Source organism: Lissotriton vulgaris, chromosome 10 (genome assembly GCF_964263255.1).
Source record: "Lissotriton vulgaris chromosome 10, aLisVul1.2, whole genome shotgun sequence".
NCBI lineage: Eukaryota > Metazoa > Chordata > Amphibia > Caudata > Salamandridae > Lissotriton > Lissotriton vulgaris.
In genome coordinates, this window is record NC_141698.1 from 234,399,849 (window position 1) to 234,412,514 (window position 12,666).

A 12,666-nucleotide genomic window follows, 5' to 3' on the forward strand; every position below is an offset into this window, starting at 1 on the left:
CTGAGAGACCTACACTGGCTCCCTGTCGACAAGAGGATCACCTTCAAGCTCCTCACCCACGCACACAAAGTACTCCACAACGCAGAACCAGCCTACCTGAACAGCAGACTCAACTTCTACACCCCGACCCGCCAGCTCCGCTCCGCCAGCCTGGCCCTCGCCGCTGTCCCCCGCTTCCAACGAACAACCTCCGGCGGCAGATCCTTCTCCTACCTCGCCCCCAAGACCTGGAACACCCTCCCTACCCACCTACGGCAGACCCAAGACCAACTGGCCTTCAGAAGACTCCTCAAGACCTGGCTCTTCAAGCAGTAGCAGCACCTCCCCCTCAGCGCCTTAAGACCCTCACGGGTAAGTAGCACGCTTTACAAGTACTCTGATTGATTGATTGAGTGAAGCAATTTATTTGTAATTAATGATTAATTAGCTATTATTTAATTATAATTATTATTCGGTAATTATTTATGCTAATTTTATAAAAAAAATGTAGTTGTGTGTTGTGGGGTTATAGGGCTAAAGGGTGGGTAGTAATTTTTGATTAATTCATAATTAGTTAATTTATAATAATTAACTGATTGAAAATAAATTGTGTAATTAATTTTAAGTGCGTGCTGTGGGGTTTATAGGGGTAAAGCGTGGAAATAAATTTATGTTTGAATAATTAAGAACTAGTTCATCATTAATATTAATTAAGTAATTGAAAAGGAAATGTGGAAATTGTGCAATAAATTTAAAGTGTGTTTTTTAGGGTTATAGGGGTGAAGAGTGGGAAGTAATTTATGTTTATAAGTAATTAGTTGATCATTTTAATTTGTGGGGGTTTTACTTTTATAGGGGTACAGTGTGGGGAGTAAATCAACTTTACCTACTTTATAATTAGTTGATAAATACTATTAGTTTTCTAATGGAAAATAGGTTTTAATTATGTAATAATTTTTTTAAAGTGTCATTTTAGCTTTGGGTTGTGAGAATTATAGGGGTGAAGTGTGGGAAGTTAATTAATTTTTATGAGTTTTAATTTTTTTTAACTAATAATATTTCTATAATTGGTAATCAATTATGTTAATTAAGGAAGTACATTTAAAAAAATAGATGTATGTTGTGAATTGTGTGGTGGTATAGGGTAGGAAATAAAAAAGTAAATTTAAGTAATAATTCATGTTTTTGTTTCTAATTGAAAATATGTATTTGTTTGAAATCTTTATTTTAAGTTTATTTAATATAATATTTGTAGGTATTTGGCATATATATTTAACAATATAATATGTTTTGTTTTAAATTGTAGTATTAATATATTTGTATGTTAATTCTTAACATATTTATGTATGTATTAATTTATTTTGTTGTTCAAATATTTGTTTTGTTAAATATTTTGTTTGTTTTTAATTTTGAACTGACTGGAGTGAGAATAATAATTGTTACCCCTCCGCAATCCAACAGTTTCCCTACTGTTGCACTCACTGGAGTGGGAATAGTAATTTATACCCTACTGTTGCACTCACTTAGTAGAAAAGTAATGTTTACCCCTCAGCTATCCAAAGCTTTCCCTACTGTTACAATTATTGGAGTGGGAATAGTAGTTTTTACCCCTCCACTATCCAACAATCTCCCTACGGTTGCACTGGTTGTAGTGGGAATAGTAATTTTTAACCCTCCGCAATCCAACAGTTTCCCTACTGTTGCACTGACTGGAGTGGAAATAGTCAATGTTATCCCTTCGCTATCCAACACTTTCATTACTGTTACACTCACTGAAGTGAGAAGAGTAATTGTTACCTCTCAGCTAGGCAATACTTTCCCTACTGTTACAATTATTGGTGTGGGAATAGTAATTGTTACCCCTTCACTATCCAACACTTTCCCTACTGTTGCACTCACTGGAGTTGGAATAGTAGTTTTTACCTCTCCACTATCCAACAACTTCCCTTCTATTTTGTACAACAATTTTTTTACATTGATTTTTGGGGGGATATTTTTGTACTTACCAATTTAAGTATAGGAAGTCGATATTTTTCCATTCTATATTTTTTCATCAATATTTTTGACATCGATATTCTGTGAACCGAGCCAAGGGTGTTGTCACTTGGACCCTGTATGTGGCCAAGATTATTTTAGAGCAACATTAGTCTATTACTTCAAACACAATAGTTTTTTTGTATAGTGGGTTTTCTGATTCATATAGTTGAACGTGCTTTTGTGTGCAAATATGAAGAAAACCAAGTTTTGATTAAATAAAATATTCACCGAACGTCACACAATTGAGTGTAGAATCTGCAATTTATCCAGGTTTTATGGTTTCACTTTCTACAAATCAGCCACTAAACAGCTATCTATTTGTCGCTCCTTTTTATGTTAATGCTTGGTCTTTATCTCTTTGTGCAGTTTTCTGCAATTTTTATAGGGTGGAAACTCAACCTGGAGGTATTTAAGCCCTTTACGTGAACACCAGTTGCATTAAACAAGGTCATATTAATTTATTTTAGGCACCAACGATTTGTCCAAAATCACAGGATGTTGAGTTAACGCTGATACTGGTTCACTTCCAAAGTTGAAAGCTCCAGCAGTAACACCACATACTAGGTAGATTGAAAGGTGGCAGGCAGAAGTTACATGAAAGTCTGGATCATTGTGGGCTCTATGTTCCAACAAGACCTTGTGCTAAGCCAGAGCCAGGCTTTAAGCTCAAACCCTGTTTGAGTTTTCAGTGGATCCCCCATCTCTAGTTGGGAAAGTGGGGACAGAGGTTTACCTGCCAATAATGAATCAGGTACTGTGACACCAGGGCCCAGGCCTGTAAACAGCCTACCCACACCTAAATTATGGTCTGTGTGGGGTTTGTGAGAGTGTTTATGTACTTTAGTTTGTGTAAGATGAGCACAGTAATATACTGTAGGATGGGGAATTCATGCATTATACTATTCAGATAGTCACAGTGCATGCCTCATCGTATGAGCAGCCACAACGGCGAGGGAATCATAAATGTCCCCCATTACCAAAGAATTAGGGGGCCATTATGATGTCGGACCGGCGGTGGCGATCCACTTGACATCTATCCCCGCCTGCACTCCATTTACCCCCCACCATATTACAATGGCGGGGTACAGTGGCTGACAGAAAGACCGTCCCCCGCTTTCCTGCAGGCAGGCATTCATTATGATTGCCTGCCATGTGGTCCTGGGCAATAATATGGTGGCGGTGGCTAGCAGGCACTGCCCGCCATATAATGATATGTGCGGATTTTGGCCTTTCCATGGCGGCAAAAGCATGCAGTCTTTGGTTGTTGGGGCAAGTTACAGGCCCCTGGGTGTTGGGGGGGATGCGACTGCCAGGGTGGCGGTCGCATCCTAATGGACATAGCGGGACCGCCGCACCTCTGGCGGTTAGTCCCGTTTACCGTTACGGTGGAGGCGGACTTTGTCTGCCCTCCATTGTAAGGGGCCCTAAATGTAGAGTTACCATGCCTAATAGAGTAAGGTCCTGATTCATAAAGGCAAACTTACACTTTGTTGTAAGTTGACTATTTGTTTTGTATTCAGGAACACCGATTTTATATTTACCAGCAGTAACTTTATGACTCCAGAGATGCCGCAGTCAGGGTGGAGAACTCTGTACATAAAAGATAGGGCAGGCCTAACTTTTATGTGCAGAGTCTACCTTTAAGATTCAGGTACCATCGTGTCTGTATGTTTTCTGCCAGATGCTGTGGTGAAGTAAATAACTGTGTTATCTCAAGTAAGGTATAGTGTTGGGCTGAATTTATTCTCACCAATATGGCAGAGTTACAGATGTGAGCATTTCATATTCTGATATCTTGTTACAGTACACTTCACATTCTCAGGTTATACTTAGGGCACTGTAATTATCCAATTTTATGGCTTTGGTGTTTTCCACAAAGTTATGGATTTGTTCCATTTGCCACATAATTTATTGTCTACTTGCTGCATAATCTGCAGATTTAAAAACATGTTTCTAGCTTAAAAGGATCAAAAGTTACTAGAAAATGTTGCAACTCATATTTTTTAGTGCAGTTGAAGACCCTTTGTAAAGGTTGACTGGTCTCCTTTCTGTTGCTTATTGCAATATGTGCGTGTTAAACTTGTACTAATGAGGTGCAACCAAGGCCCAGACAACGTTAAAAAAATATTTTAAAAATGACAAAATAAAGAAGTAATACTATCACAAAATGTTGCTGCATTACCCAGAAAAACGTGCCTCTTCCTATACAAATTCAGTAGATCTGGTTATAGTCATACTCTCTGTCTAATCATATCTACGTGCAATGGGACTGATCATAATTCAGTCAAAAAAAGGGCAACTACAAGCTTTGAAATGTGACATGATATGCACACTGTGACATTAATGCCAATTATTTAGACTTACCTCAGAACCAAATACTCCACATCAGAAACCTTCAGAGTGTTTTTGATTGCAAACTTAACATCACAGCCCAAGTCAACACCATCATTGCCTTATTCTTCCACATACAGAAGATGCAGAGGAAGATGTTTAAATGACTCTCAGTCAACACCCGTAAAATCATCACCCAGCCTCTTGCCATCAGCAAACTAGACTACAAGAATACCCTTTATGCTGGTATCAACAAGCATCTCCTCAGGCTGCAGATCACCCAGAACTTGGCAGCCAGAATCAATCTAAACCCCCCACGACGCTCATACATCTCCCATTGGCTCAAGGAGTTACACTGGCTACCAATAAACTAATGAGCACATTTCAAAATCCACACTCAAACCTTCAAGGCACACTGGTCCAGCATGGTAATCTACCATTACTTCGCAGTCATTACTACGACTTACCATTAGTGTGCATTTTTTACTTAGCAAGATCTTTTACTACGCAAGGTTTTACTTAGCATGCTTTCACTTCGCATATGCCGTTACTTCGCATGTGCCGTTACTTCGGAAATTAAATTACTTGCAGACTATTCAGCACAACGTGCACCATGAAGCAGGAGAAGAGTGGATCCATGGTTGAAGGTGAAGAGAGGGACCACGAGGAGAGAGAGGTAAGTGGGGCAGTGTATTTTTTAGGGTCATGCAGGGTATTATCTTTATGGTTAAGGGTTTTGTATGTGTAGTGTAGAGTAGTGTATTTGGGTTGTAGTGTATGTGTAGTGTAGGGGGTAGTATTTTAGGGTTTAGGGTAGTGTTGTAGTTTATGTGTAGTGTATGGTAGTGTATTAGGGTTTAGGGTAGTGTTGCAGTGTATGTGTAGTGTAGGGGGTAGTGTTTTAGGGTTTAGGGTAGTGTTGTAGTGTATGTGTAGTGTAGGGGGTAGTGTTTTAAGGTTTAGGGTAGTGCTGTAGTGTATGTGTAGTGTAGGGGGTAGTGTTTTAGGGTTTAGGGTAGTGGTCGTACAGAGTGGTGTTAGAGTGAAGTGCACAGACTGGAGGAAGGGGGACAGTTGTGTAGAGGTAGAGTTTTAATGTTTAGGGTAGTGTAGTGATGTTAGAGTAGTGTAGGGTAGAGTAGTGTTTGAGGGTTACTGTATGATCAGAAATGTAATTCATATCCTAAAGGTTTTTTTTTTAAAAAATAGAACATGCATGCGTAGTATAAAACTTCAATGGTTTTCTATGTTTATGCGAAGTAATGGCATGCGCTATAAAACGTGCTAAATAAAGGCACTTGCGAAGTACAAACTTCGTAATAAAAGCCTGCTAAGTAATGGCATGCTAAGTAACATCATACATTCGCCCAGCATACCTCAACATTACCACCTACTCTCATAAACCTTCCAGATACCCCAGCTAGGCAAGACTCCTATTTGTACACATCCCACATGTACGGAAAACCAGATCCGGTGGTTGAGCCTTCTCCTACAGTGCTCCTAAAGTGTGAAATGAGGTGCCATTACACCTTCGAGCCTCCTCCTCACTTTTTTTGAATTCCACAAGAAGATGAAGACCATCCTTTTTGAGTAGGCATATTAGGAACCTTGGCTAATCTCACACCTGCTCAGCACCAGGATACCCTCCTGGGCGAGAGTGCACTTTACACAAATCAAAATAGCAAGGCATGACATGACCCAAGAGAAGGAACTGCATTTTATGAAGCATTCAGTTCATACTAGTACAAAACCGTCTGGATGATTGCTTTTGTTTCCCCTATTATGTGTCTGTTTGCCTCTGGGTCTGCATTCCTAAATAGGATGGTCTCAGAGGCATAATGATTCCCTCTTTTGCATGGGGTCACTTCCCATGCAAATGAGGAACTGCCCTCTGAATATAGCACTGGCTATACATGTGTGCCAGGACTATCAGTATTAATGAAGGTACTGCACAAACATCTGTAACCCAGCTACTCTGCGAAATTTTTTGTCCCGAAAGGTTAACTGTTTGACTGCAATTACCGGATTAACACTTGTCAGGCATGAAGACTGCTCCTAGTTGTTAACAATTCTGCTTTCTTGTTTCCAAATATGTTTCTGTTTTTTTAATTTTGTTATCAATTAAAGTACATTGCAAAAAATGATATGACAATAAACAGTTTCAAATTTCACAGTTTGCAAAGAATATGATGTCGGCCAAATTGCAAGCCAGTCTTCCTAGTGTAAAATGTCAAGGTTTAGGTGTGGTAACAGGGACCTCCTTAAGTTTGAACTAATATTACAAACTGCTTGGAATCCTGGTGATTTTTTTGATGCCTGGCCTACTGGAAATTATAAGGATTACGGCTGAGTATACATATCAGCTCTTACTCTCAAATAACTCTCTACATGCACTGTATGCCTGGTTGGAAGGTATGATGTAAATCTAGGGCGTGTAGGCTACCTCCAGATTTGGCAAAATTGGGCCTACATTGGCACACTTGAACATACCCTTGGCCCATCCCGATTAGAGTTCCTGGAACCAGGCCTGCCCCTACACCCTCGAAGAAACCTACCAGGGTGTCAGGGTCATTTTTTTCTTTTTGCTTTACAAAAGCAAACCACCGCTTTGGGAGATTGTTTTTATAAAGCAAACAAAGCTTGCAGAGTGGCTCCATGGAACATGGCGGCCACACAAACTTGAATATGGCATAGTAAACTCTGCCAGGCAGCGAGCAGCAGCCGACCTGAGCAGCAACAGTCATTACCTTTGCTCCCCTGCCGTCCTCCAGAGACTAAAGGAGGACAATAATCTTATCTAGGCATGTTTTCTACGTTTTCTTTTTGTTGTTTTGTAAAGGTTTGATGCGTGGGCCTGCTTTTGTTACATTTTAAACTCAGACTCCTCTTTGGCAATGTTCAGTACTACTGTGATAGTGGTGTCTCAATGCAGTTAGAACCTCAAGGTTAATTTCTTTCAAAGTAAAGATCAAGATCACACACACACATCCACAACCATCCGGTAATGGGCACTCACCTGATTGAATCAGGAATCTTACAGTAGTGCAGTGATGTAAAGCCACTGTCAGACACTGCATTGGGGTTAGCGCCGAAAGAGAGCAAAAGTTGTACACTCTCAGTGCAGCCACTTTCACAGGCTTCTTGAAGGGGTGTCTGTCCACCAGGGGCAAACTCCACATTGGCACCATGCATGAGGAGGTGTTTCAGACAATCTGTATAGCCACGGCTGGCGGTGATGTGTAGAGGGGTCGTCAGTTCCTGCTCATATGTGAGAGACCAGAGTCCTGGAAAGAGAGGAAGCATCATTGAGTGGAGGAAAACCTGTAGGTTGACATTGCTGTGGGGGGGGAGAAACATCCAGACACAGGTGAATTAACGGGGATTCTAAGGCTCCAAAATCACTGATGGCATGCCTGTGCTGCACTGATGTATATCCAGGCAAGTTTCATTCTAGACATGCTTCTACCAAGAAGAAACTCTAAACCCCTCCCAAACATGCAAGTGAGGCCACTCCACCCGCGGCCTTCTTCGTGCACCCTTAACTACCACCCCCCCCCCCCCCCCCCCCACCACCAGATAGTCAGAGTAGGCATCTTAGCTGGTGCAGAACGGCTGCAGTTTATTTGAAAGCATGGAACATAAACATCACATTTTTTATGGTCATTCGTGCGCTTCATGATTTCAACACTGCATCAAATCTAAAAAAATTATCAAACTCTGATGTATTGTTCTTTATAATCCTTACAGCACTTCCAGCGCAGCCCTCTGTGTGACGGCATCCCCTCCTTTGGTGTCTAGCGCTTGCAGCCTCCAGGCTACCCTCCTACTGGTAATTTGAGTGGGTGGCCGTCAGGCCCGATACTAGATGCAAGTGTCTTGACCACCTGCTGCTGACCCCAAGCTGGCCATTCGCCTGCTCCCCCAGTGTCCCTGCCGAAAGGCATCCCAAGGACACTGTTTTCGCGGCTCATGAACCTAGGTTAGTGTGCTTTCTTGTCGATCTATTTTGTGCTGTTCCACTTGTCCTTTCCCCAACTTGCAGCTGCAACACCTGCTCTTTGGTGTGGGTGGGTGGGCCAACGTCAGGCAGTCAAGATATGGCCTTCTTGACCTTGAACCTTACTTAATCCCCTTTTGACAGCACCAAGCCGCTTAGTTTGACTAGTGGGTCCAAACCCCGCCAACCAATTGCATGGCACCTTCTTCCTGGGTGCCAGGCTCTTTTCGTGGGTATTTTGTGTTGATCTGTGAGGCCCCTCCCTCGGGAGATGTTCTTAGGGGGCATCCCAAGGATCAGGCTTCGGCTTCCCGTGCTGTACCCCCTCTCTGCTAGCCCTTCTTCATCTTAGCTAACCGCCCTACTGAGTAATTAGTCGAGTCTTAGCTGCTGCATAAGGGACGCAGTTTATTTGAAAGCATGAAACATAAACATCACATTTTCCATGGTCATTCGTACACCCCATGATTTCAACTCTGTTTCACATCTATAAAATTATCCCACTCTGATGCATTATTAATAATAATAATAATTGTGAGAAGTTGGCCTGGCATATGCTATCTAATAGTTATAGTGATCAACAAAACGAAATGCCAGTACTGCACAATGATTTCTTGGGTTTGACAAAACAATGAAACAAACAATTGTCCTGTATAGACCACTATTTCAGTCCTGAATGAATCTTCAAATCAAATTGCTTTTATTTTCATCTAATTTAACAAAAAGTTACACTTTTTTAAAAGAATTTATTCACAGTGGAAAACTTCAAGACCTATTTACAAAGGGAGTCCCTATTTATGAATTCTAAAGGGAACTATCTAAAAGAGTTTGTGAAAAAAGATATTTATAGAAAAGAAAAAGAATCTCATTCATACTGTAAAAAAGGCACTCTATATACACAACGGAATCATTCTGTGTTACGGTCATACTTATACCAAAAAACACTCGCTCATGCATTCAAAAATTCAAAGAAAGTACCCCACGTGGGAAATTTTCTTTCTCTTTTTAATGGTACTAAATGCTAACTATTTTGTAAAGGACTAGCTTAGTCAATAACATAGGCCATCTATCATCGTTGACACTTTAATGAATGCTTTCAGAAGATGGAGCCACAGATTGGCCTAACAAAAACAGAAGGTTGACGCGTTTCGAATCCCCTTAATTGCAGGGATTCTCCTCAGGACCAAGAAAGGAAATTCTGTAAAACAAAAGATAACAACCATTCTTACTACCCAATCAGATGAGCAACCTTCAACTTATGCACAGTCACACAGCAATCGTGCTTTACCTCTCAAGGCTTGGCTGAATCAGTACGTTCGTGTTCTGTAAATATTAACAGACACGGGTGTTAATGGTCGCATTTCATGTCAGTAGGACCTTTGAATGGCATTTGTTTGGAAGACGGAGAAAAAATGCTTACTTGACGCTAGGTCATTCACTTCAAAACAGGGGTTTAGCTTCATTCAGTTGTTTTTACTGTGAAGTTAACAGAAGACGTGAAATCCACATTAGTGTCTGAAATATCTCCAAAAAATGCAGAGATGGTTAAATGAAATGTTTCAAGAAAATTACCTTTGTGATTAATTTTTGTTGTGTACTGTCTTTTTCTTTAGGTAGTCCGTGTGGGCTCGTTTTTCTTTGAACCTAAATGGAGACATCCAAACAACAGGGCTCGTGTATTCTTGCGTAAGTCCGACCATCATCAGAAAATGAACCTTTTACGATCTAAATATCGCTGGGGCAAGTTCTATCTAAGAGCAGCAGGAAAAACTCTGTAGCACTCTTGTGAGGCTGCTTGCTCCTAAGTGGGCTACATTGATCAGTTAGAGCAAAACTGAGCTGGCTTACTCAAATATATAAACACGTCCAGCAAAAACTCCTTTTTAGAAAAACTGCTCTTTCCGCATATTACCTTGGTTCACACGGCGGGGCTCTCCAAGCGCAGGGTCGCGGCTTGCTCCTCCGCTATCATTCGGATCTAGATTTGTTCCGGCGCGTCTATTTAGACGTTAGGACAAAGTCGGCATCATGGGAAACGTAGTTTTCTTGTTAACATATATGTGGCTGTGAATGTATCTGTTCTTTCGAAGAGCGATTTTGAATAACACTGATGTGATTGCTCTCTACTTTATTTAATTGTTTCAAAGATGATGTATGCAAAAAATACAAAATATGCAAATAACTTGTGACTTCTCTACTCGGAATCTGATCCGGTTGTATCGAAATTCTCTTTTTGGCTGTTGACGGACAATGATGGCTCATGGGGCACGTAGTTTCTTGTGCAATTGATAGCATCTTTTAAAAGAAAGAACTATTGCATTTTAATTCGTTATCGCTTTTTGCGATTGGATTGGAATTCAGACGGAGAACGAAAGGATAATGTAGATAGTTAATGAAACTGCTCAGTCTTCATCGCTAACCCAATTACCAGTTGTAATAGATGGACTTGACCTTATGCATCACTGCTGCCTAAAAACGGCATCACGTCTTAGTTATAGTAATTCCAAACTACAGCACCACGTCACTGGTTGAAAATGGCATAACAACAGTCAGCTCATTGGGCCACTCATGTTGAACACTATGCTGTCCATCTTTGGTTATAAATGATACAGTTCTGACATCTCATTTAACCCGTTTACTGCTGAATTATGTTTCGAAATTAATATTGCCTCTCTTTTAGACAATTTTGCCTCCAGGTCGCCACCTCTAGGGTCTGGCTCGATTTTTGAAATGACCGTCCATTTATGTCGTTCTCAGTATGGGCACACTCATTCCAATGTTGTACCAGTGGTGCCGTTAGGAAATGTTTATGGATCCTAGATTTATGCTGACTGATCCGATGTCTGATTTCTTGGTTCGTCTTACCAATATAGAGTTTTTTACAAGGGCATACAATGCCATATACCACGTACTTCGATTTACAGTTTGTAAATTTTTCATGTTTCCAGGAGTTTCCATTATGCTGAAACAAATCACCTTCAATGGTAAGTGGACAACAGATACATGTCCCACATTTATGGTGTCCAGAAATTGGCGGTAGATTGACATATTTTCTCAAGGTTAGATTTTTTGTTTTAGGAAGTGCTGCTCTCACAATTTGATTCGCAATACTTTTGTCTTTTTTGAAAGCGAACATAGGAGCTTCGACCAGTTTGGTATCCAGGTCCTTCACTAAATGCCAGTTCTGATGCATCAGCTTTTTTAGCCAATTTGATGTTGGGCAGAATGTTGAAACACACACGATGCAATTTTCATTATTTTTCTCTTTTTTTTAAAGCAGGGCTTCCCGTGGTGTCCACCACGCTTGCTTCATTGCACGTTTCAAAAGCTATGAAGGGTAACCCCGTGATAGTAATCTTTCTCTGAGAGCGTTAGCATGGGCCACGTATTCGTCCTTAAATGAACAATTCCTTCGGATTCTTGGGGACTCGCACAATATACAGCAGAAGTGAACAAACAACTATCCAATAGTGAGTGCTATAGGAAGATAGACAAAGATCCCACTTTAGATTTACAAAAAGAATTGTTTTCAATACTCAACAAAGGTTTCAAACAGGGTTTCTTAGGCAAAAAGGAGTTCGAATATTTACAGAATAAACACCAAAGAACACCTCTGTTTTATGTACTTCCTAAAATGCATAAGGATGAAAAGCAACCCCCTGGAAGACCGATAGTTGCTGGCTGCAAACCTCTATTCCAACCAGTTTCTAAATTTGTCGACTATTTTTTTAAACCATTTATGACCGAAGTCAAATCTTTTCTACAAGATACAATGGATTTCATCAATAAATTAGATCATTTGCCAGTCAATGAGAACACAGATTTCTTGGTGAGTATGGACTTGGTATCGCTATATACACAGATCCCACAAGATGAAGGCCTTGAAGTTTTACAAATATTCTTGAACACTAGAGAAAGACCAGTGAAAATTCCAACTGAGTTCATTCTAGACCTGGCCAAGATGGCTCTGAAAAGGAACTACTTTAAATTCAAAGATGACTTTTTTTACCAAATAAAGGGAGTTGCGATGGGCTGCCCTTTTGCTCTTGAATTAGCGGTCCTTTTCATGAGTATGTTTGAAGACAAATTTGTATATGAGAATAATCCATACAAACAGCGGATTGGCGGATGGGTCCGCTATATTGATGATGTCTTTCTAACCTGGACAGGTGAGGAAGAGCAACTACTTGCATTTCATCAGTGGCTCAACAACCACACAAAAGACATCAAATTCAATCTCCAGCATTCCAAACAAAAAATGCCTTTCTTAGATGTGGAAGTTTATTGCTCAGAAGGAAGGTTGGTTACCACGCTCTTTAAGA

General features: G+C 40.5%; 1 protein-coding gene across 1 annotated transcript in view; it reads right to left on the reverse strand.

Annotated features, from left to right (window-relative positions):
• ASB10 (ankyrin repeat and SOCS box containing 10) overlaps positions 1-12,666 on the reverse strand; it is a 337,635-nt gene that overhangs the window by 201,997 nt on the left and 122,972 nt on the right. The window contains exon 2 of the mRNA XM_086940920.1: positions 7,364-7,631. Coding sequence (XP_086797046.1) covers positions 7,364-7,631 — 268 coding nt within the window. The remainder of the gene's footprint in view (positions 1-7,363; positions 7,632-12,666) is intronic.